Source organism: Neomonachus schauinslandi, chromosome 15 (assembly GCF_002201575.2).
Source record: "Neomonachus schauinslandi chromosome 15, ASM220157v2, whole genome shotgun sequence".
NCBI lineage: Eukaryota > Metazoa > Chordata > Mammalia > Carnivora > Phocidae > Neomonachus > Neomonachus schauinslandi.
In genome coordinates, this window is record NC_058417.1 from 41,477,360 (window position 1) to 41,500,510 (window position 23,151).

General features: G+C 58.8%; 1 protein-coding gene across 6 annotated transcripts in view; it reads right to left on the reverse strand.

Annotated features, from left to right (window-relative positions):
* Positions 1-1,737: 1,737 nt before the first annotated feature.
* Positions 1,738-23,151, reverse strand: part of HDAC5 (histone deacetylase 5) — a 41,089-nt gene continuing 19,675 nt past the window's right edge. For 4 of the 6 annotated variants that reach the window (XM_021681776.1, XM_021681775.2, XM_021681778.2 and 1 more), the window contains 24 exons: positions 13,869-14,128; positions 13,626-13,764; positions 13,426-13,540; positions 13,012-13,142; positions 12,726-12,872; positions 12,520-12,632; positions 12,071-12,202; positions 11,626-11,848; positions 9,517-9,728; positions 8,949-9,245; positions 8,083-8,248; positions 7,300-7,433; positions 6,819-6,939; positions 6,319-6,368; positions 6,048-6,155; positions 5,566-5,621; positions 5,319-5,406; positions 4,035-4,154; positions 3,682-3,779; positions 3,389-3,507; positions 2,753-2,886; positions 2,389-2,473; positions 2,087-2,252; positions 1,738-2,000 (listed from right to left, as the gene is read on the reverse strand). In XM_021681776.1, coding sequence (XP_021537451.1) covers positions 1,961-2,000; positions 2,087-2,252; positions 2,389-2,473; positions 2,753-2,886; positions 3,389-3,507; positions 3,682-3,779; positions 4,035-4,154; positions 5,319-5,406; positions 5,566-5,621; positions 6,048-6,155; positions 6,319-6,368; positions 6,819-6,939; positions 7,300-7,433; positions 8,083-8,248; positions 8,949-9,245; positions 9,517-9,728; positions 11,626-11,848; positions 12,071-12,202; positions 12,520-12,632; positions 12,726-12,872; positions 13,012-13,142; positions 13,426-13,540; positions 13,626-13,764; positions 13,869-14,128 — 3,254 coding nt within the window. In that variant the 3' untranslated portion in view covers positions 1,738-1,960. Of the gene's footprint in view, positions 2,001-2,082; positions 2,253-2,388; positions 2,474-2,752; positions 2,887-3,388; positions 3,508-3,681; positions 3,780-4,034; positions 4,155-5,318; positions 5,407-5,565; positions 5,622-6,047; positions 6,156-6,318; positions 6,369-6,818; positions 6,940-7,299; positions 7,434-8,082; positions 8,249-8,948; positions 9,246-9,516; positions 9,729-11,625; positions 11,849-12,070; positions 12,203-12,519; positions 12,633-12,725; positions 12,873-13,011; positions 13,143-13,425; positions 13,541-13,625; positions 13,765-13,868; positions 14,129-23,151 lie in introns of those variants that run through there. The other 2 variants (XM_021681777.1, XM_044921916.1) reach the window with 2 other exon arrangements.

Genomic DNA, 23,151 nt, shown 5'->3' on the forward strand with positions numbered 1-23,151 from the left:
CACCACCACCACCCAAGCTCCACAGAGACCTTGCGCCTGGGCCCTCTCCCCAGCATCACCACCCAGGCCACAAAAGAAGTCCCATGAGACGCTATGGCTGTGTTCGGTGAAACCTTGTCTCTAACCTACGAGGGACAGAGACTCCACTCCACTCCCTCCCACCCAGCCCAGCCCCTTGTTTCCTAAATTGGCTAGTCCAGGGACTAGAGAAATGAAGAGCAGTTTTTTGGGCCAGGATGGGGAATGAGAACCTCTACTCCATTTGGAAGCGCAGAGAAGAGAGACATCAGCCCCAGAAGGCACTGCCAGAAACAAGTTTATTTACATAAGGACACACAGTGTAACAGATTACAAAATACTTAACTGAAATCCATATCCAGGGAGACAAAGCAAGGAGTGGGTTTACATGAGAACCAGACCAGCCATTGGAAGAGGGAGGGTTAAGGGCCCGGAGCTGGGGCTCAGCAAGGGGAGGCTTGCTACACTGGGCCTAGCCCCATCCGCATCCCCCAGGAGGATCTAGAACATACCAACAATACAAAAGACACAGCACACAATGAACCAATGGTGGTGGGACTCCTGCCCCTCTCCTGGCTCTCTCAACCCTATTCAGGCCCCCATTAGGATAATAAATATGTAAACAGATTGGTGAGGCCCTCAGGATGGGGTAGAAAGAAAGTATATGTGGTGTTGGGAGGAGAAGGGAGGAAGACTCAGCCCCCTGGGAGCTGCTTCCCGTCTTTGGTTTCCTACAGGCTAGACAGTATTCCCTAGAAGCCTATGAGCCCCCAACCCCAGAAACAGAGGGCTAGGCTGGGCTCCTGGGAGAGAGACAGGGTGGTGTCCAGCCCCTCCTGGTCTTAGCTCTCTTGGGCTAGTGACCAGCAAAGGAAGCCCATGAGGAAGGGAAGCTACAGCTGAGGGCAGAATCCTGGGTTCCTGGGTTCTAGTCCTGCCCCTTCTAGAACCCCTACTCTCACCATCCCCAGGCTTCACAGTAAAAGGCCCCAGGGGGGAGGTGGGCCACTGATCCTTCTCATGGCACGCTGGATGGCTGGGGAAAATGTGGTCCTGAACAGCAGGGGGGTTCTCACCAGCCTGGAGTCCCCCTGCAGGGACCACCCCCCCCACCCCAGGCTGTGCCAGCATAGGGCCAGAGAAGCCAACAGAGTAAGGCAGTGAGCAGGCCTGGTTCTGCCGCTCTTCCTGGTCCCTCAGAACCCTGGAGTCCAGTCCCATCCCTCCCCACACACTTTGACCCTCTCAAGCCCCTGGGAAGGGGAATTAGGCCCAGAGGAGTGTGAAAGAAGACTGCCCAGCCCACAGACCACAGGCCCACCTCCTAGGGCACAAGCCTTCCCCTCAGTGCTGAGGCCAGGAGAAAGGAGGAAAAGGGGTCTGTGCAGAGATGGCCAGGATGACGAAGAGTGAAAAGGGTGGGGAATCGCAGGGTGGAAACCCACCTCCCCTCCACTCTGTATCTTACACTGTAGAGCAACCTTCTGGATCTTCCCCTGAGGCTGGAGAGGGGAGGAGGCTGAAATTAAGGCATTTCCCCCCAAGTCAGTTGAAGCCAAGGCACCAAACTTACTGTTCTTCCTCGCTCAGGGAGACTCCAAAACCAGACGGTACTATCTGGGCCCCCATGCCCACCTTAAGCTGGCCCAGGCTCCCAGGGGGAAAAGGACAGAATGCAAGAAAGTGGGCATGGGACACAACATGGAGAAGGAGCTGGAAAGGGCACCCCCCACACCTTACGGGGGGAGCAAACTTCTAGACTGGAGACGTGGGCCACACTGAGGGAAGTTGGGGGCAAGGCCTGAGGCAGCTTAGTGGAGCAAGGAGGGCAAGGCTGAGAGACCCACACAGCACACGTTGTTGAATGTGTGACTTTTTGTTTTTAATAGAAAAAATAAACAAAATCACAATGATGAAGCCCAGAGGGATGGGGGCCAGGGCGTCACAGGGCAGGCTCCTGTTCCATGGGTTCCTCTGCCGGCCTGTGGGGACAAGCATGGGGGGGGGGGCGTGCATTGAGGCGGGGGCACCGGCCTGGGCATGGGCAGAGGTCAGGAAGGCAGCTTACCTGGGGCTGTGCTCCCGGGCTGCAGCAGCCTGGGCCTGCTCAGCCCCCACCGACAGCAAGGCCATGGCGCTCACAGTCTCTGCCTCCTCCGTCTCACCTGCCTGGGCCTCCCGCAGGGAACGGCCTAGACCAGCGGCGAACCTCTGGACGCAGCTCCAGTGTTTGCCTGTGGATGAGGGGCAGGCAGGGGTCAGGGAGGACAGAAAGCCCCATACTACACTACATCCCCAGCCCTGGTGGGCCCATAACCCTCTGCCCCTTGGCAAGCGGAGGTCTGAGCCTCTCTGCCTGTGCCCACGCACTCTGGATCTCGATGACTTTCTCTAGCGTGGCCACTGCGTTGATGTTGGGCTTTTGTTGCAAGACTGCCTCGTCCAAGGGCTGCAGCTGGCAGGGGAAAGAAGAGAAGGCTTACGGTGAGGAGTGGGTGGTGGTGCCTGCCCTCTAACCACCCCACGTTCAGCCCGACACCTCCCATGACGGGGGCGAACCTAGCTTTCTGGAGGAACCCTGAGTCAGAAAGCCCTCCCTGTCCAGCAGCTGTCTTTAGGACCCAGGAAAACCTTCCCACCTTTTTGATCAGTGCTGCTTGATCAAGAAAGGGGCCATCCCTTACTAGCCCCTCCCTGAGCCCCCCCCCCCCCAGTGCCTCCCTGCACCCCTCACCTCCACGCTGAGCAGAGCTGAGACACAGGCCTCAGAGGCATCACAGATGGCGGTCAAGTCATGGCCTCCCTCCAGGGCCAGCACCACCCGGCCCCCTGCCAGCGTCATCAGCTGCCTGGTCAAGTGGCCAAAGCCTTTAGGGATGGGTGAAGGGAGGAAGAAAAAATAAAAAAAAAATCAAGAGAAGATAAGGAAGGAGAGAAAATAAAACACAAGAGGTGGAACAAAGAGCACAAAATAAAATGGTGGGATTTAAGCCTAAAGACACATCCATAATAAAATTCAGTATCAACAGACTAGATGCTCCATTAAAGATAAAACAGAGTAGATGGGCTAAAAAAAATTCCAATTATATGTCATAAGGAACACCACTGAAACAGAAGGGATCAACAAGCTCCATCCCTAGGACTCTGGGAGGAGAGTCTCTGCTACCCCACACCCACCTGCTTGCCCCCCAAGTCCAAGGTTGGCAGAGGGAGAGTGGGAGGCTCCTGCCAAGATGATTCCAAGTTTTGGACCTGCCCCCCCAGCTTCCGTCCTCCCAGCCTCTGCAATACCAGTCTATTCCTGCTCCGTGTCCCCACTCAACCCCATCCTCACTGCTCCGCAGCCTTCCTCAATCCCCCAGCAGCTCACATCTGGCGGTGACAGAGTAGCCACCCAGTGGAGACAGGTGTCCCTCAACAGCATCGAACCCGGCAGAGACCAGGACCACGTCAGGTGAGAACTCATGAGCAATGGGCATCACCACTGTCCTGCAAAAGGAGGGCCCAAGCTGACCCGGGCGGGTGGCTAGGCCAGGGTTCACCTCACTCTGTTCCCCCCAGAGACAACGCCCTCCACCTGTACCAAACTGAGTGCCTTCTGCCCCTCCCATGGCAGGGCCCGGGGGGCTCCCACCCCCCTCCTTGGCCCTTCTCAGTCCCCACCTGAAGGCCGTTAGGTACTCCACGTCTCCGATGGGGGGGTCCACACCTCCCGTCCATGCCACGTTCACATTGTACCCCACGCCCGGCCCTCCGCCAACCTGGCAGCGCGGTGGGGGAGGGGTTACTCTCACTGCCTGGGGATCCCAGACATTGCCCCCGCCCTCAGCCCTGATTCCAGCCCTTACTCCATTCACCGCTGCTCTGCATGGAGGGGCAGTTGGCCTATGTGGTCCTCCCACTAGGAGCCCAGACTCCCCAGGGAACCAGCCCCACCACAGGCCTCCAGGGCTCCCTGCCAGGTCCCGTTCTGCTACCTCCCCAAGGGGCCCCAGGTTTGAGCCTAGGACCTGTACCTCTTCAGGAGCCCCCGAGCCTGGAAAGAAGTTCCCATTGTCATAGCGATGCAGGGAGATGTAGAGCACAGAGGGGTCGTTGTAAAACGCTTGCTGGGTGCCATTGCCGTGGTGAATGTCCTAGTGGGGAGGGGTGGAAGCATCAGAAAAAAATCCCAGGCTCTGGCCCAAAGGTCAAAATTCCACTTGCCCCCCACCTCCACCTATGGTGAACTCTGGGGGTGCAGCCCATCACTAGCTACAGGGCATCATGTTGCGTTCACAACGGTCTCATCCCACGCTTCTCTACCCAGGCTCTGTGGGCCATCAGGTGGCACTGCACAGAGGAGATACAAAGCGACGGGGAAAACACAGTGGATCTCCCCGCAGAGCCCATTCTACCCAACAGTGTGGAGGGAAACGTTAAAGCTAGTGAGGCACTGAAAGCGGATACATTCTGAAGAACCCAACATTTACATGAATTTCTAAGCCAGAGTTGGGCTTCAAAGAGATTTCATCTTTGCCGAGGGCTGCTCCTGGGTACTTCCCAGTCACAGGGAGTGGTGGGTGCCTTTAAACAGTGCCCAGCAACAAGAGCACAAGTGTCAGGGCCAAAAGGCCTGATCTGAAGCCCAGTGCCATACCCCAAACTATGTGACTTTGGTTGGCTATTTCACCCAACAGCTCAGTGTCTCCATTTATAGAAAAGCACATCCTAACTTGTACTACTCGAGGTGGCCGCGAGCAGTACTCTGTGTCCAGGCATAGTCAGCCCCCCATCAAGAGTGGCCCTAGGGGCACCTGGGTGGCGCAGCTGGTTAAGCGTCCAAACTCTTGGTTTCGGCTCAGGTCATGATCTCGGGGTCCTGAGAGAGAGCCCCACATTGAGCTCCGTGCTCAGCACAGAGTCTGCTTGGGCTTCTCTCTCCCTCTCCCTCTGCCCTTCCTTCCCACCGTGCGCGCACGCACACAAGTGCTCGCACTCTCTAAAATAAATAAATCTTAAAAAAAAAAGAAAAGAGAGTGCCTCTAGCAATGCTGGTAACAGTCTGTACTATTTAAGGTAGAAAATCTCAGTTGCTTGAGGCTACAAGGTGGGGGCCAAGATGGAGCAGGGCCAAAACCACTTTCGAGTCTCCGTGAGGAGGGAGCCCCGCGGGAATGGGAGGGCTGGGCTAATGCTCCAGCAGGAAGAGATGGGGTAAGTCATCAGGCCTAGCAGTGGTGCGGGCACCTTAGGAAAAAGGCGCAGCGTTGGGGTGGGGCCTTCCTGAAGGCTGACCCTGGCACCAGCCCACTGCCTACCCAGTCCACGATGAGAACCTTGCCCACGTTCAGCTTCTGCTGCAGGAGTTTGGTTGTGATGGCTACAGAGTTGAAGAAGCAGAATCCCCTGGTGGGTGGGGGGGGGGGAGGGGGGAGAAAAGGGTTGGGGAGGTCAGCTTTAGCAGATGTCTGCTCCAGGAGCAAAAGGGACACATCAGCTCCGCGGAGAGGCAGAAGGGAAGGGAGGAGGGCAGTGGGTCTGGTGCAAGGCTGGGGTGGCACTCACATGGCTGTCGACTCCTCCGCATGGTGTCCTGGGGGCCGGATAATGGCAAATCCATTCTGAAGAGGTGCAGCCAGAGAGGGTCAGAGACGACAGACACACAGGCAGGCAGGCAAGGTGGCCACAAAGGGGGTGAACACAGAAGGAGAGAAACACAAACCAGGCAAGGAAGAGAGCACAGATCAGAATATGTATCCCACACGCTAGGAACAGAGCCACAGGCCACGTGGGCCAGCAGGCACCATCTCTGACCTTGAGATACCCGTGACAGCATCAGATGCTAGGGCCTCTTTCCCCGTCCCTCTTGACCCCTCACCTCCCTAGCTGGCCCAGGAGCTAGCCCCTCCTCCCCACTCTGGCACCCGAGAGTTAAGGTTGCAAGGGGCAGTGCCTTGCTCAAGGGAAAGCCACGGCTGCCCCTGTCCTCCACCCCTGAGGATGCAGGACTAAGCCAAATGGTGCCGAGGCCTCGGGCACAGCCTCACCTTGAGCTCTCCTGAGGCCACCTTGAAAGCCAGCTCCACCAGGCAGCCCACTGCCATGCGCACGGCACTGGAGGAGTGCATCTCGTTCCACACAGTGTCACTGTCCACCTGCGGGGGCAGGAGAGCAGGCTTCAGCGTGCCCCCTGCAGGGGGAGGGCAAGAATGGGGGTGGGCACCTGGACAGTGGGCCAGTAGCCATGGCGGGAGGGAAAGGAGGGGCAAGAGCTGGGAGAGCCACCCACCCATCCCTACTGGCAGGTGCCCTACTCACCCCAATGCCCCCACAAGGCAGCACGGCGTACATCTTCTGGCTGATGGGGCCTGCAAGGAAGAGGGACAGAGCTACTCGGGAAGCTGCCTCAACTGCAGGGCTACAGGTTGGGGCCTGCAGAGCGTGGTGAGCTCCTCACAGAAAAAGGCAGCCAGACCCAAGCACAGGATAGGCCTCTGCAGCCCACACCAGTTGGAAAAGGTCTGTGCCCTATTCTGGGACTGGGACACCTTACTTCTGGGGCAGATGGCAGGAAGAAAGAGGGACGATCAGTTAGGGAGAAGAGCAGAGCCATCCCCCATCACTAAGCCTGACCTGCCACCTTCCACTCACCTGCAAGGCACCCCACCCTTGTGGTAGTCTGTGTGAACGGCGTCCCCTGGAGACGGGCAGTGCGGCAAGGGGATGACCTGTGCCCATGGGGGCCCACCTGCCTACCCTGAGAGTTCCCTATCCTAGCAGGGCAGCCGACAAGGCCTGGCCCACGCCTGCCGGCTCACCGAGCAGCTTCTTGCTGTCCAGCTTCTGTCGGTTGAGGGGGCTGGTCCCATAGAGCAGGGTGTGGTATTCGGAGTGCACCGTCTGGATCTCGTCCAGCGTGGCTTTGCGACCCCGGATCCGCTGTGTGGGGAGAGCAGAGGAGGCCAGTGAGGGGATGCACCGAAGGCCCAGCTCTCCCTGAGGCCCACACCCTCTCTCTGCCCCCACAGCCTGGGACGCATGGAGCCACTTTCTGGCCTTAGGAGAATCCAAAAGTTTTTGTGAAAGTATGTCTTGGCCCCCAGGCACCCCGGTCCAGGACCACCTCCATTCAGCAAAACGGGCTGCAAGGGAAGGAACGGAGAGGTGGCTGAGGGGCTGACCCTGTGGTCAGGGGTTGAAAGAAGGATGACGACGACGCAGAAAGAGGCTTCGTGGAAGGGGAGACACAAAGGTTTTTGCTGGGTTTGAGTTGGGGGACGGAACGAGGGGCTCCCTTACCTCACACTTGCTAAGCAGGCCCGTCTCCTGCAGCCGGGACCAGATGCTCTGGATCCGGCCGGCGTGTTCAGGGTGCACGTGTGTGTTCCCACACATGCATTGGTGCTTCAGCATGAACGTGTCGTACACCACACCTGGACCGGAGACACACCTGTCAGCCTCGCCAGCCGCTGCCATCCTCAGCAGAGCTCCTGGGCTCTCCCCAGCCAGCCCTGGCCCAGGCACCTCCTCACGGCCCCCTCAGCCACCTTCCCACACACCTGCCCCTCTTCTCTCCGCCTGCGGTCGGCCCCCTTCTTCCGTTACTGCCGGCCAAAAGCCTCCCTGCTCCTCAAGCCCCAACCAGGCTGCCCCTGACACCCCCATTGGTTTTGATTCCTGCCCACCATGCTCTCAACACTGTGCCCCCCTTCGGGGCACATCCTCCTTTTCCCCCTTCTGTCACAGCCCCTATGTGCTGCTCCAACCCCCTACGCCCCACTGGTGAGGTGGGAACATCCCCAGGCGTCTGTGCCCCCTCAGAGGCCAGCACAGGGCAGCTTCATGTGGAAAGGCTTTCGGGAATGGAAGGAGGCCTCACTTTTGACCTCACGAGAGAGGAGGACAGGAAGCTGGAAGGGCAGGGCCCAACTGAGACAGTGGGTTCTTTTCACCCAGGGCCCCAGGGCTTATGTGATGATGGCGCAAAAATCACATGGTCCCTCGGCGGGTCGCACGAGGCTAGATACCATGCTTCGGCTCCTGGCATGTGGTGGAAGGACCACTGGCAGTGGTGGGGCTCACCTGTGGTGAAGAGGTGCTTGGCGGGCTGGTCTGGGGGGCTTTTCATGCCCCCAGGGGCAGCGGGTGAGGACTGGGTGCGGCCCAGGGCCTGGTGGGGCACAGTGGCCAGGCTGAGGGGTGCCTGGTACACCTGAAGTGGCTGCAGCTGCTGGGCATCAGAGAACACCTGCGCAGGAGGGGAGCGGGTGGGAGATGAAAGTGAGGACAAGTGTCCTGGGGCCTCCAAGGGGGCCCCTATTCCAGCCCTCCTCTTCCAAACTTCCTCCTTTCCCCATCTCCTCCCACCAGGGACAGGAAGCACTCCAGCCTTCCCATCTCCACCTCCCAGGAGATTGGGGGGTGGGGAGTGATGAGTCAGCCAGAGTAGCACTGAGGTAAGAGGCTGGGAGGGATGGGGGCGTGGGAGGGGGCAGGATGAGTCAGGCCGGGAGGGCTCGGCGGTGTCCGCAATGAATGGAGTGCCGCTAGGTGCAGGGCCGACTGTAGTAACAGCGGGGGCGTGTGTGTACACACGCGCGCATGCACGCACAGACCGACGCACGACCGGCCCTACGCAGGCGGAAACGCAGGCACACAGGCCTCGGGCTTATGCGTGCACGCGCAGCCCGGCAGGAGCGGGGTGGGGTGGGGCGGGGTGGGGGGCAGTCACAGCAGCAGCCGCAGGCAGGGGGCTGGCCGCCTGGGGCACGGGCGGCTCTGAGACCAGCACAAGCAGCGCCCCCTTCCACTGCCCCTTGCTTCTTTCCTGCTCTGCTTTTGCTCTCAGCGAAGCCTGGGCCGTGCAGAGTGGGGAGAGGGAAAGGCAAAGACAGAAAGGGCTGCAGGGGACAGAGAGGCGGGGATCAAGGGCTGGGGTGGAGGGGCACCTTTTTGTAACCAGCACTGGACTCATCCAAGTCGGGCCCCTCCTCAGGGCCACTCTCGCCCTCCTCATCCTTGACCTGGATGCAGTCCTCCTCCTCCTCTTCCTCCTCTTCCTCCTCCTCTTCCTCCTCCTCCTCCTCCAGGTCTTCCTGCGTGCTCTCACTCTCCGTGGAGCCTTCTCGGGGGATGGTCAGGGCCCCCTCCCCAAGCAAGGCCTCCTGCTGCTCGGTCAGCTCCTCCTCCGTCTCCTCAGGGTGGGTGGTGGGCTGCCGTGACAGCTCCCCAGTCTTAGTGAGGATCTGAGAGCAGAGCAAGGGGGCCCATCGGCTGGGAGGGGGTGCAGCCATGCAGCCTGTGGCCCAGGAGGGTCTGGCCGTCCCTGGCCTCCCCCTGGCAGCCGGCCAGCCCATACAGAGCTTGTCCAGGAGGCAAGGGTATGTCGGAGCAGATGTAACCTGGGGTGTAGCCTAGGGCAGCAGCCTCCGCTCCGTCGCCGCTGCCAGCCCGGTGCCCTGCTCTGCCCGGCCCAGCCCCCAGCACCGCCCTGGCCCTTGGCTGCTCCCAGCTCACCTTGCCCAGCTGCAGCTGCTGTTGCTTCTGTTTCTCCAGGAACTGCTGGTGCTGCTGCTGCATGACGAGCTGCTGCAGGGCCTGGGGGCTCTGGGGCAGCGGGGACGACTGAGTGCGGCTCAACGGCCGGTGCCGCGGGAGCTTGCCCACTGTCCGCATGCTGGTGGCCACACGTTCACCTGTCACCAGCGGGGACTGCCCGTGGAGTGGCACTGTGTGGTGGGAAGAGGGGCACTGTTAGGGCACCAGGCACCCCCATCCTACCCCGGGACTCTCCCCCTCCTAGAACGCCACCACCTACATAATCAGGAAAAACCTTGGAGGAACCCAGGGCACCCGGCTCCCAAACCTGAGCCCCATTCTTCCTCCTCCCCACAATGGAACAGTCCTGTAGCTCAAAGTCACTGCCTCCAGCAAGCCTTCCTGGATTCACCACTCTCTCTCCCTTTGATTCCCTTATGATTGCACATGTAGTTTTAGGCCCTCAGTGTAGGTAAACAATGACTAGTTTTCCCCAATTCCAACAAGACCTCCCTGATCATAGACATGGATGCCATCAGGTGGGGAAGGCTGGGGGCCAGGGTCATGTTATCTTTTAAGCAGAACCTCTTCTGATGCCACCAGCTGCTTAAGGTCTGACTGTCCAAAGCTATGCTGGCCAGTTCCAGAGATGCCAGCCACATGTAACTACTGAGCACTTGAAATGCAGCCTGTCTAAGTTGAGATGGGGACGCCTGGGTGGCTCAGTCGATTGAGCGTCAGTTCGACTCTTGATTTTGGTTCAGGTCAGGATCTCGGGGCCATGAGACCAAGCCCCACGTTGGGCTCCGTGCTCAGCAGAGTCTGCTTATCCCTCTCCTTCTCCTGCTTGCGTTCTCTCTCTCTAAAATAAATAAGGATGCCTGGGTGGCTCAGTCAGTTAGGCATCTGCCTTCGGCTCACGTCATGATCCCAGAGTCCTGGGATTGAGTCCCCCATCAGGCTCCTTACTCAGCGGGGAGTCTGATCTCCCTCTGCCTGCCACACCCCCTGCTTGTGCTCTCTCTCTGACAAATAAATAAAATCTTTAAAAATAAATAAATAAAATTAAATATAAATTAAATAAATAAATAAATAAATAAGGGGTGCCTGCGTGGCTCAGTCAGCTAAGCGTATGCCTTTGGCTTAGGTCATGATCCCAGGGCACTGGGATCAAGCTCCATATCAGGCTCCCTGCTCAGTGGGGAGTCTGCTTCTCCCTCTGCCCTCTACTCTGCTCGTGCACACTCTCTCTCCCCCAAATGAATAAATAAAATCTTAAAAAATAAATAAGTATATAAAATCTTTAAAATAAAAAAAATAAATCGAGAGGTGCTCTAAGTGTGAAATATACACCGGATTTCAAAGACAATATGAAACATAAAATATCTCACTGATAACTCTATATTAATTATATGTTGAAATGACAATATTCCAGGGCACCTGGGTAGCTCAGTGGGTTAAGCGACTGCCTTTGGCTCAGGTCATGATCCTGGAGTCCTACGATCGAGTCTCGCATCAGGCTCCCTGCTCAGTGGGCAGTCTGCTTCTCCTTCTGACTCTCCCCGCTCTCGTGCTCTCTCTCTCTCTCGCGCTCTCGCTCTCACAATTAAATCTTTTTAAAAGTGACAATATTCCAGCTCTATTGAGTTAAATATGTTATTAAAGTTAATTTCACCAGATTCTTTTCATGTTTTTTTTTAAAGATTTTATTTTTAAGTAATCTCTACACCCAACATGGGCCTCGAACTCACAACCCTGCCCGAGATCAAGAGTCACATGCTCTACCGGCTGAGCCAGCCAGGTGCCCCATTTTACATTTTTTAATGTGGCTCTAGAAAACTTCTGAATTACAAATGCGGCTCAGTGTTGTAGGTCTACTGGACAGCACTGCTCGGGAACGGGAGAACAGCATCTGGTAGGCTGTAGGTACTCAATCATATCTGTAGGACAAGGAAGAAGTCAATGATGCCCTGGAGGGGAGCTGTGACAGAGCTGGAGAGTGTCCCTGGCTACTCCCTGACGGTGGCCTGGCGGCCTCAGAAGAGGCGCCCGACACCACCCCCTTGCACAGCTGCCTGCCCCGCTCACCAGCAATGAGGGTGCTCTGCTGCCGAGCCTGCTCCAGCAGCAGCACGTGCTGCAGCAGGGAGGCATGCCCGTGGGGGCCGGTGTCGCCCTCCAGCGCCACGCCCAGCAAGCAGCCAGGGATGGAGGATGTGCTCATGAACTTGCCCGTCAGTGCACCACCCTGCCGCAGGGACTGGAGGGCCTGCCTCTCGGCCTCCTGCTGCGTTGACAGCTTCGGGGAGGCCTGGGGTGGGGAAGGGAGAGGGAGGTGAGAGAGGGGCTGAATCTGTCCCCAGTCCTGCCAACTTTGGGTCAGCATCCCTCACCTACCCTCTACCCACCCCCCACACCCCCACACCCCCGCTCCGAGGAAGGCCATCTGATCTCCCTCAGGGCTTTGTGAGGCATCCAGGACCACAGACCTCAACACACCAGAGGGAGGATGAGGCATGCGGCCCATACTTACGGTGAGGTGTGAGTTGGTGACAGTGACTGTGGCCTGCAGCCCTAGGGAGATGTTGGGCAGAGAGGGAGACGTGTAGAGGCTGAACTGGTTGGGGGAGCTGTCCAGAGGGAGGGCCCGGTGCTGGGGGAGCATCTAGGGAGCAGTTGGGAGAGACCAGGCATGAGAGCAGGCAAAGGGGGGCCACCTGGGGCCGAGGGCTCTAAATGGTGCCTCGCTCCCCGCTCCCCACACCGAGCCCCACCTGGGCGGGGGACTGAGAGATCACGGTCCTTCAGAGGCCCACGGGACAAAGCCCACTGAAAGGCAACAGGTCCCTCTAGCCTGTCCACATGGGCAGGGAGGTCCCTGCTGGATACTCTCAGCAAGACAGACAGGAAGGAGCTGCCTTCCTTCTTCCAAGGGAAATGGAGCAGCTTGGCCCGCCCACCCAGCCCTCAGCAGGCCTGTACCTCGGTGGGGATGTTGGGGACTGAGCCAGTAAAGCCATTCTCAGCAATGGTGCTGTGGGAGCTGTTGGGAGAGCTGGGGCCGGAGCCTGGCGCGCTGTTACACACGGACGACACTATGGGAGAACTGGCTGTCACCTGGGCATGCTCAGCGCCACCCCCCACTCCCAGGACCTCAGAACAGGAACAAGAGAGGAAGGAGCCCTTACCCCCAGGCCCAGCGCCGGTGATCTCAACAGCTCTCTTCTTAAAGGTGCTAATGACTGTCCCATCCTTGCGACGCAGGAGGGGACTACTTCTCCGCTCAGCCACCTTCTGCTTTAGCCTCGAACGCACTTTCAAGTTGGGTTCGGAGGCTGGGGAGAAGGTAGCCCGGGCTCAGAGGCATCCACACGAACAGGCACACACCCACCCGTAGCCTGGCCCCTCCACATTCCCACCCCTAACCTCCAAGGAGCCATATTCTGGAAAGCCAGGCTGGTGGGCACTACACACCTGTTTTGCGGAGGGGGAAGTCATCGCGGCTGTCATAGGGCCCAAGCAAAGGCAGTTTGTAGGAGGGAGGCGTCCCAGGGGGGCCACTCTGGGGAGGGGAACTCTGGTCCAAAGAAGCATGGTGGGCTCCCCTGGGGGTGTGGGGTGGGGATGGAAACAGACCTAGGTTATTACCCAGCCAGCGGGACCTGCCACCTTGCAATCAACAATGAGGAAATGGCCACTGCATCAAGGGACAGGAAATGGGTCCTGGGGAGGGAAGCAAGGAGAGAAGCCAGGGGTGGGAGTTTCATCCCCTAAGAGAGACTGCAGGGCCTGTCCATAGGTTCCGGCCAGGAGCCCCCTGCCGTCCTGCAGCCAGGCAAGCGCCTGAGCAGGGCACCCGTGTGACCCATGCCCGCCACGGGCCATTACCAGCATTTGGGATGCTGTGGGAGGGAATGGTTGAGGCCGCCTGGCGTGGGCTCCTTCGACTTCGACAGAAGGAATTCCTGGAGCCTCAGCTTCACCTCAGTGCTGGCGATGGCACCTGCGGGACAGGGCACGGCTGACCTGGGTGCCGGGGGCCGGGAGCCTGCCGCTGGGGGGATGGGGGCAGGAGGCCCAGGCCTTACTCTCTTTGCTCTTCTCCTTGTTTCGCAGGACGAGCAGCTGCTGCTCCAGCCTCTGCTTCTCCAGCTCTTCCTGCCGCTGCTGCTCCCGCTGCCGCTCCAGCTCCTGCTGCCTCTTGGCCGCCAGCATCTCCTGCTGCTGCTGCAGGGGCGCAGCGGGCGGGGGGAGGGGGGAGGGGGGAGGGTGAGCCAGGCCCGGGCGGGGGTCGGAGGTCGGGGCGGCCCCCCCGCGCCCCCCTCGCTCACCTTGAGGTGCTTCTGCAGCTGGACCTCATGCTGCCGTGTCAGGTGGTCGTGCTGTTTCTGGAACTCGGCGAACAGGAGCTGCTTCTGCAGCTGCTGCTGCTGCTTCAGGGCCAGGAGCTCCTGCTGCAGCTGCTGCTCCCTCAGCGCCGGGTCCACGGGGCCTGCCAGAGCCCCCCGCAGCTCCGCGGGGCTGGGGCTGCCTCCCCCCCCGCCCCCCGCGGCGCTGGGCATGGCTCCGGGCAGCACCGGCTTCACCTCCACTGCAGGGGCAAGAGACCGGCGTCAGAGAGCCCAGTGCCGACGCCACTGCGCCCTGGCAGCCCGGCTGGGGGCCCAGCAAGCTACCAGGCAGGACCACCAGACCCATGAGAGCAGCGCGCGAGGGGGCAGTCAAGTCCCTCGGCTCCGCAGAACCACGTTCTGTCTCAACCGACGCGGTCAAAGCCAGGAACTTCAGTAAGAAAATATGCATAAGCCGGGGCACCCGGGTGGCGCAGTCGGTTAAGCATCCGACTCTTGGTTTGGCTCAAGTCATGACCTCGGGGTCATGAGATCGAGCCCCGCATCGGGCTCCGCACTCAGTGGGGAGTCTGCTTCTCCCTCTCTCCCTCTCCCCCACTTCAAGCGCGCACACTTGCACGCGCTTTCTCTCCCTCTCTCTAAAATAAATAAATAACTCTTTGAAACGAAACGAAAAGAAAAAAACCAAAGTATGCATAAGCATGAAACACAGTCTCTGGAAGACTATGAATGCTCAACACCTGATACTGTCATTGATCATTAACGCCACTGGGCCTTTTACAGGAATTACTTTCCTGACAAGGAAACTGAGCTTCAGAAAAGTTCAAGTACATGGCCACAGACATACAGCCAGGGGATCAAGGAACCGAATGTGAATCCAAACTCTAGGCTTCTAACCACTGTCCTTCCCATGCCTCCTCCCCACCTCTCAACATCACACATTCCCTGCCCAGAAGCCTATCCTAGAAGAGAAACTGAGGCAGAGGCTGGTTCTAGAACTGAAGGGGCTGGCAGCCAGGGCCCTTAATAAACCCCCAGGAGAGACCTGTGGGGACCCTCTGGACACCCCTACCCTCACCTCTCCCCTTCTCTCTGCCCCACACCCAGCTGGGGCAGATGGGGCCCAAAGGCGAGGCTGTGAGAATGGGGGTGGAGGGCGGGGTCGGAGCAGCAGACCTCAGGGAAAGGGGTGCAGGGCTGCACCAAACCAGGGACAGGAGGGGGCTGGGAGTCAGACTCTGCTTCCTTTGCTGGATTATCTCCTTTCAACAGTTTTATTGTAATTACCCTGAAAATGCCGCTATATATAGAGTGAGCCAAACAGCAGCTGTGCCTGGGGGGAGGGGGAACGAGAGAATGGGCGGGCGGGCGCAGGGAGGAGGTGGGAGGAGGGGACAGGAAAGGAAAGGGAATCAGACAGGAAGAAGGGTAGCGGCATTGGGGGGGGGGGCGGAGGCTGGAGCTCAGGCAGAGATCTCAGAACTCCAGTCTCAGGGAGAACCAGCTGGGAAGGGAAAAGGGGTTGGAGGGGCCTGCTGGGTCCCAAGACCTCGGGTCCAGGCCCCCATGTGGACAATGGGCTCAGGGGCCCCAGGGAAAGGCAAATGTTCCCAGGGGCTCATGGGAAGCGTGGGTCTCGACCTCTTGATCCCTGTCCACTGTCCTCTGGTCCCTGAATGTCACTCCCCACCACTGCCCTGTGGTTGCCAGGGCAACTGGGCCAACAGCACACCAGCAGGGAGCCCCAAGCCCAGCCCACACTCCACAGAGCCTCCCTACTCCAGCAGGAAGGGGAAGGCAAGCTACCCAAGGCCTGGAAAGGAGGAAGTGAGAGAGGCAGGGCCAACCCACCTTGTTTCTTCTCCATTTCTTTCTCCAAAGAAAGCCCTCACTTTTCTCACTCCAGCCCAGGGAGGCCACAGGGAGCTGGGAAGACCTTCCCGTGGCAAGGCAGCCCACTCCAGCCTGGGCCTGGAGAAGGAAGGACCCCAACATCCTGGTGGCGACCAGTGTCTCCTGCCCTGGTGAGCAGAGCTCTCTGCCCAGGCCCCCGTCATGGACCCTCACTGGGAGCGGACAGGGAGCTCGGAGGGGACGGAGGGCTGAGCTAAGAGAGACTTCTACACCTTGTGCAGTCAATGGGCCTGGATCTCTCCGGGGGACCCACACTGAATGAGTGTCACCCAGGCAGGGGCCAGGCCTGCTGAAGGCTAAGGCCCGGCTACGACCCTCCTGCCAGAATACAGCCTCTGGGACCCACTGGGGGTGGGAAGGGGCGGGTAAAGCCTGAGCAGAATAGCTTGGTCCCCACCAGCCCCTTCTCCACCCAGCACTGCTAGGCACATTCCTCTGTGGTTTGCCCGCCAGCCACACTGACGACTCTGTGGCCACGAGGCCAGAGCCACATCTGCAGGAGTGGCCAGATGTGGCCAGGAGGGTGGGGCTACATACACAGACACACACACACATCACTCACTTTCCCTCCCAGCCCACGTCCTCCCCCGGCACCAGGAGGAAGGGCCCTTGGAAAGGGCCTGCAAAGGGGCTTTTCTGGAGATGGCTGACCCCATCCAGGGTGCAAAGCAGGGTGACAGCAAGGAGCCAGCAGCCAGCCTCAGGTCTCCCCAGCCCTGGAAATGCTCAGCAAAGTCCCAGGCTGGCTGGAGAGTTATCTATTCCTCGGCAGGGCTGGCTTGGCCCATGGCACTCAGCGCGCTCAGCCAAGAGCAGGCCAGGCTTCAACCTGCTGCTCCCGGCAATGCCGGGCTGCAGAAGCCGGATGCCTGCCAGCCTGCCCGCCCAGGGAAGGGCAGGGGTCCAAGCGCTCCTGGCTCCCAGCAGATAACCCTGCTCGGGATGCCACTGCCGCCGGCACTGCTGGCTTCCCTTGCAGGAGCCCTGCAGAGAGGGCACGGGCTCGGGCTCGGGGGCTGTCCCCCACCCCCCCGCGGCCACGGCAGAGAAGCTAGGCCCCGGCGGCAGCGGGAGCCACAGCCCCATTGCTATGTGGGTGGCAGGACGGCCCGTGGGCTCCGCCACCCCAGCCTCATTCCCATGCAAGCGGGAAGCACAGCCGACGAGAGAATAGTAACCCACAGGCTCTGTGGGGGCCTGGACAGAATGCAGCAGCCCAGGGGGCTGCCAGGTCACAAGCTGCCTGCCTCTAAGACGGAAGGGGTGCCGGCTGAGCAGCTGGAGTCAGGGAGAGGGTGTGGGGGAAGCACAGAGCCTCCTGAATGAAGGCCGCTGGACACAAAACCTACAACCTGGCGGCCTCGCAGCCCCCAGAGGATCTGTGCCCTCTGCCAGCTTGGCGCGAGCAGGGCAGGTGGCAGGGGCCACCACTAGAACCAAGCACCTGGAAGGAGAAATGGGTGTGTCAAGCTAGGAGGAGGCTCTTGACCGCCTCCTGGTGGACCAAGAAAGTGGGAGGACCTCTGAAAAAGGAAGAGAGTAGGCTAAGGGGCACTGCTCCCTAAGAGGAAAGGCTGAGAACTCCAGCTAGCAAAAAGCCCCCTGAAAGGCCAGAAGAGGAGGACAAGGCCCTGCGTCCTCCCCCCACCCCCATGCCTCCCTCTGACAGAGAGCTGTAGAGAATAGAGAGGAAGTCAGATGGCCAACACAGTCACCACCTAGAGAGGGAGGATGCAAGGGTCCGGGTCTACTCTGCTCCAGACTCTACTCCTGCGGGACTCTGCCCCTCCTAGGAGTGGTGGCCTTAGGAAAAAGCGGCAATATCATCCTGTCCTCCGGCCTTCTGCAAGACTGACTCACACTGCCTCCGTGGAGAAGGCCCAGCCGAGGTAGTTGAGTGGGCAGGGCTGTGTATTTCTGGAGTGGCCTCACGCACACCAGGCTCTGGCTCACGAGGGGCCGCCCTGCCCAGCCTCGTGGGCCCACCTGGGCAGTGCCAAAACCTTAGTGAGAATGCTTGGGCCGCCCACCTCTCCGTGAAGCCCATCAGCCCAGTGGGGGCTCCCACCACGGATTCTTCCGGCAGCATGACCAGGGATAGATAGCCCGGCTCCTCAGGCGGAGACAAGGCAGGTGCTGACAGGACAACCTCTGGGACAGCCACCAGCACAGCCTTAGACTAGAAGGAGTGTCCAGACAAAGGGCTGCTGCCCCCAAGCAGGAGTTCCGGGACGTGAGGAGCAGGTTTTAGCAGCAGCACCTTTAGGAACAAGGATTCAAAATAAAAAACAAATCTGGCTGCCCGAGGGCAAGGCCAAGCCTTCCCCCTGCTCTGAACATACTGTAAGCCATGCTCCGGCTCAGAGCCCCCGAGTGGAGAAATCACCGGTTCCAGAATCCCCATGCCCCAAACCCTGGCAGCAGGGAAACAGTACCTTTCTTCCCCCTGCCCTCGGAGAAGCCCGAGATGGAAGGGGCCAGCACAGTATGTAGACCTGCCCAACAGACCTAAAAAACTTAAGGCTCGGCTCTTCAAAGACCCCACTCCCAGGAGCCACCAGCCACAGAAGGCTAGGGGGGAAGGAAGGGATCCAGGGTAGGCAGAGTATGAGATACGGGTGCACTGAGCTGTTTGGAACATCTACACAGGACAAAAAAATAAGGCCTCTGCAGATAAGCCCTGGGTCGAAGGAACTACTTTACTGAAAGAGGGGAGAGGGTGAAAAAGGCCTTTGAGATCACCTGTCTCAGCCCGCTCTCTGCACAGACGTGGAAACCAAACTTCTTAGGCCGCTATGCAGAAGATCCCACCAGCTAATCAGCAGGGACTCACACCCTCTGAACACTAAGCTAAGTAGCCTGGCTCCACCGCAGGGTACCTCAGGCCCTCCACACCGGCCAACCTGGATAACTGGCCCCTCCGGAGAACAACGTGCTGGCAGCCCACCCGAGAGGGCAGCGCCTTCCACCAGCACCCGAGCCCCAAGGAGCTCCCTCAGCAGACTGAGTGGTCAGCAGCTTCCTTAAATGTCTAATGACCTCGTTCTGTCCCTCTGGAGAATGGGAAAAGGAGCTTGTCCCTTTCTTGGCCTTGAGGGATTTTGGAAGGAGGCAAGGAACAGCATTTCACACTCCTCCCTGTGACGCCGATGACCCCTCCCCACCAAGGACGGTTTCCCATGATCTATTTCTGGGCTCTTACGTGACTAGTGAGGCCGATTTAGGCTCAACAGGTTCTACCACAATTCAGACAGTATTTCCCCATGTGCAAGCTGGGGAGGACTCTCACCTAGCAATTTTCACGGCTCGTGTAATGCAAGCGAACACACATCACATAATGGTTAAGAGCCACGGCTCTGGAGTAAGAGGATGCCAGGGTTCAAGTCAGGCTGCACCACTTCCTAGCGCAAAGGCACCAAGCACCTGCGTGTGCTCCGCGCGGGCATCTGGGAAATGGGAGTAAGACTAGTAACTTCCTCCCAGAGCTTTGAGGCTCAGGAGAGGGCTCGCAGGGGAGCTCGGCCCTGGGCCCAGGAAGATCTCAGGAGTGGCTAGTCAGGGCTATTACTAATGGCTCCTGAGATTTGTGGGTGTCCCGGACCCCTCTGGCAGTCTAATGAAGACTCTGGACCACTTCTCAGAATGCTTCTAAAGAGCGTGAAATAAAATACTTAGAACTCGGGCGCCTGAGGGGCTTAGTCGGTTGGGCGTCTGCCTTTGGCTCAGGTCGTGATCTCCAGGTCCTGGGATGGAGCACCCACGTCAGGCTCCCGGCTCAGCAGGGAGTCTGCTTGACCCTTTCCCTCTCCCTCTGCCCCTCCCCCCCACACGTATGCTCTCTCTCTCTCTCAAATAAATAAAATCTTTAAAAAAAAAAAAAAATTACTTAGAACTACTCCAAGCTCAGAGCTCTGCCAGAGGGAGGCCTTAGCTCTCTGGTTTCAGACTGCTCCAAGGTCGCTCTGCGGTCCTGTCCCGATCAGAGCCCGGCCCGTGGGCCCCACGCAACACACACTGGAGTGGCCGGCAGCTAGAGCCCGGCACTCGGGAAGGAATCTCTGCAAACAGCCTCCTCCCAACCACAGCACATCCAGGCTGTCTCTCCTGCCTCACTACCCCCCAGAACAGCTGCTCTGTCCCCTGCGGCACAGCCCACAGCCGTGGCAACCCTCCGGCCCCTCAGAAGCATTACTTAGCACAGATGCGCACAAGTTTCACTCCTGCTCTCGGGGCCCCAAGCAGTCAGAAAGTCTTCTCTGGGCTCCAACCTCACTGTGCCAGCTCTCTCCCCAGTACCATCCCACATCTTCCCGGGCCCCTCTTCTTGAAAGGCAGAAGCAACGTGCAATTGACGCCAGGGGCTCTTGGAATGTCAGTGCAGGAAGGGCCTGCAGATCAGCAACTCAATGTCCCAAGCTCATCATGCCACAGAGGAAAGACACCTGCCCCACGTCATCTGGAAAGGAGGCAGAGGAGCTAGGCCTTACTCAGGGTCTTCTGACTCTATCAGCCTCCCACTAAAAAAAAAAAAAAAACACGAGGAGAAACCATGAAGGCTGCTCCTGCATGATGGAGTGAGGAGCCAAACTCTGCATTAAGGATGCAGGGATCAAGACAGGGCATCCAGTTGGCCCCCAGCACACCAGAGCCCACGAGCACAGGGGAGAAGGGGGCTGGGTTGTTAGAACCCCCAGAAACCTTGAAGAAGACCATGCCTCTGAAGGACCTTAAGCCTAAGGAGTGCAGAGGCCTGGTGGAAGGCACGAAGAGTCTCGCTGATGAAGAGAGATTTACTCACTGATAGGCTGCTATCTGGAGGAGAAACAGACTCATTTCTCCCAGCCCAGCCATTTCCAGGAAACACTGGGGCACCAAGTTAGAGGCAGCTAAAAGGCATACTGCTCGTTCAAAGGCTGCAGCTGTTGCTGGGACTGGTCGCTCCACACCTGGGGTGGACAGCAGGGGCCCCAGGGCAGTGCAACCCAGCCCTGAGCATCCAGCAGGGCGCCCTGCCCACCTGCCCACCTGGCAGCTTGCCATAATCCCCCACCCCAGCTGGGGTTTAGACACCTGCTGCCCAGCGTCTCAAGACATCCTCCCTCTGCAGACCGCCAGGCTGCTGGGGGCTGGGTTTGCCTCTGACTGGGGCGACAGCCTTCCTCCCTCCACAGCCCGCCCTGCTCCGAGGAGCCCCAGAGCCCGCCCCGGCCTTCCAGGGCTGCTGGTGATGTCCACTGGCAGGCTGCGAGGCCCCGACCCCGTCCACACAACTTTTGTCCACACAGCCCTTATTCCAAGCACAGTCTGAGTCTACTCACATCAGTCACCGGCCACGTGTCAAAAATGCTGGTTCCTGGGCTGCCCTATAGAATCCGAACCCTTCACGGGGGCCAAGGCTTGGCGCTCTGCACTTTAATATATGTTCCCTTAACAATTCTGATACAGGGGCGCCTGGGTGGCTCAGTTGGTTAAGCGTCTGCCTTCAGCTCAGGTCATGATCCCAGGGTCCTGGGATCAAACCCCACATCGGGCTCCCCGCTCAGCGGGAAGCCTGCTTCTCCCTCTCCCTCTGCCCGCTGCTCTGCCTACTTGTCCTCTCTCTCTGTCAAATAAATAAATAAATAAATAAATAAATAAATAAATAAATAATCTTTAAAAAAAACAATTCTGATACAACCGAAAGTTTGAGAACTTTCTTTCTCATTGTGTCCCCGGGCTGGCTGCACTCATTTCTGTCGCCAGCCTGACAGCTGTTACAGCTGTGTGTGTGTGGACACAGTTAATCTGATTTCCTGTCTGGCAGCTGTGCAGCAGGGAAGGGACAGCTGAGGGTCTCAAAACCAAGAAGAGGGGATGGAGGAGGAGGGGATGGGGGGCAGGGGAGGCGGTCTGAATGGGATGGAGTGTTCAACTTCGTTGCCTGAGCCCCCTTCTCCCGATTTCCCTGCAGGGAGGGAGAGAGCTGACCAAGGGGTCCCCGCTATTCACAGAAAACGAGAGAGCTCAGGAGCCTCCTCCCCGCAAAGCCAGACTGGTCTCTATTCTTGAGGAGCACACACTCAGGAGGTGCAGAGACAAGTCGTGCAGACTGTATACTACACAAGGGCACCCAACCAAAGGGGCAAGTTGGGGCTAAAATTGAGCCCACGCTCCAAGGGCTGAGCCACATGCTCTGGCATGAAGATGTATCCACCCGGAAGAAGGGCCACCTCTAAAAAACGTGCACAAAGGAATGCTGGTGTGGGTTAGCAGTAGCCCAACACACAGACCTGAATCCGAATCACAGCTCTCACCTACCCTGTGACCTTGGGCAAGTTCCTTAACCTCTCTGATCCTTCTCAATTGTAAAGCATGGCTAATAATACCTTCCTACAAGAGACAAGGTAAGGAAAGCCCGATACCCTCGTCACTGAGGACATTTTTAGTGCCTCGCCCTTCCTACCTTACCCCTACACCTACACACCCAAATGCCTGGCCAAGCTTGGAATGGTCTGAAGAACATGAATGAGAATATCCAGGGGAAACCCCAATACCAAACCCAAACCCCATGGCACTTCCCAGCATCCACAGCATCCCTTCCTGGCACAAGCAGGATTCACACCCTCCCTCACTGGGGGAAGGAGACTCCTCCTCCATGTCTGCTCATAAGATCCTGCACAATGCCCAAGCATCAGCGCTGCCCAGTCCGGGCCACAGGGGAATCCAGGGCCCACAGAAGGGAAAGAGGGGATCCCCCAGCGCTGTGTCCTCGGGAATCCCACACAGGAGCTCGGGCTCCGAGGCTCCCCAAGCTACAACAAGGCCTGAAGGATGGGCGGGTGCCCACTTTGTGCTCGGCTGTTGTGGAGAAGCCAAGCAGAGACCCCATCCGTCAAGGAAGACCCCTATGGTCCTATGAGAAGCGGTGACTGGTTCCCCTCATCAAGCAGGGACAGCACAGACTGCCCTGCAGCCCCCATGGGCTCCCCCTGCCAAGGCTCTGGCTCACCCACTGGGGCAACTCACCATATCTGTCTGTTGACCCAGAGGCCCAAGCCCCAGAATAGAACCCAGGAATCCTGACCTCAGCCCTGGACACCAGCCCCTTCAAAGCAACCTTCATTCATCCATGCGCCAGGCACTGTGCTGCAGAATGGCCGTGCACCAGACAGCCCAGGGAGCAAAGGATGGCCCTAAAATAGGGTTCCAAAGACTTGCTGGCGGAGCAGGCAGAGTGCAGGGTAGACAGCCATCCCAGAAAGCCCCGTTCCCCAACCCCTCGGGCTGGGGAGGCCTGGCGACACACACTGCTGCCCAAGAAGCATCCCTGGACACCTGCTTTTTTAGCCACAGGCTTCTGCATCCTGTC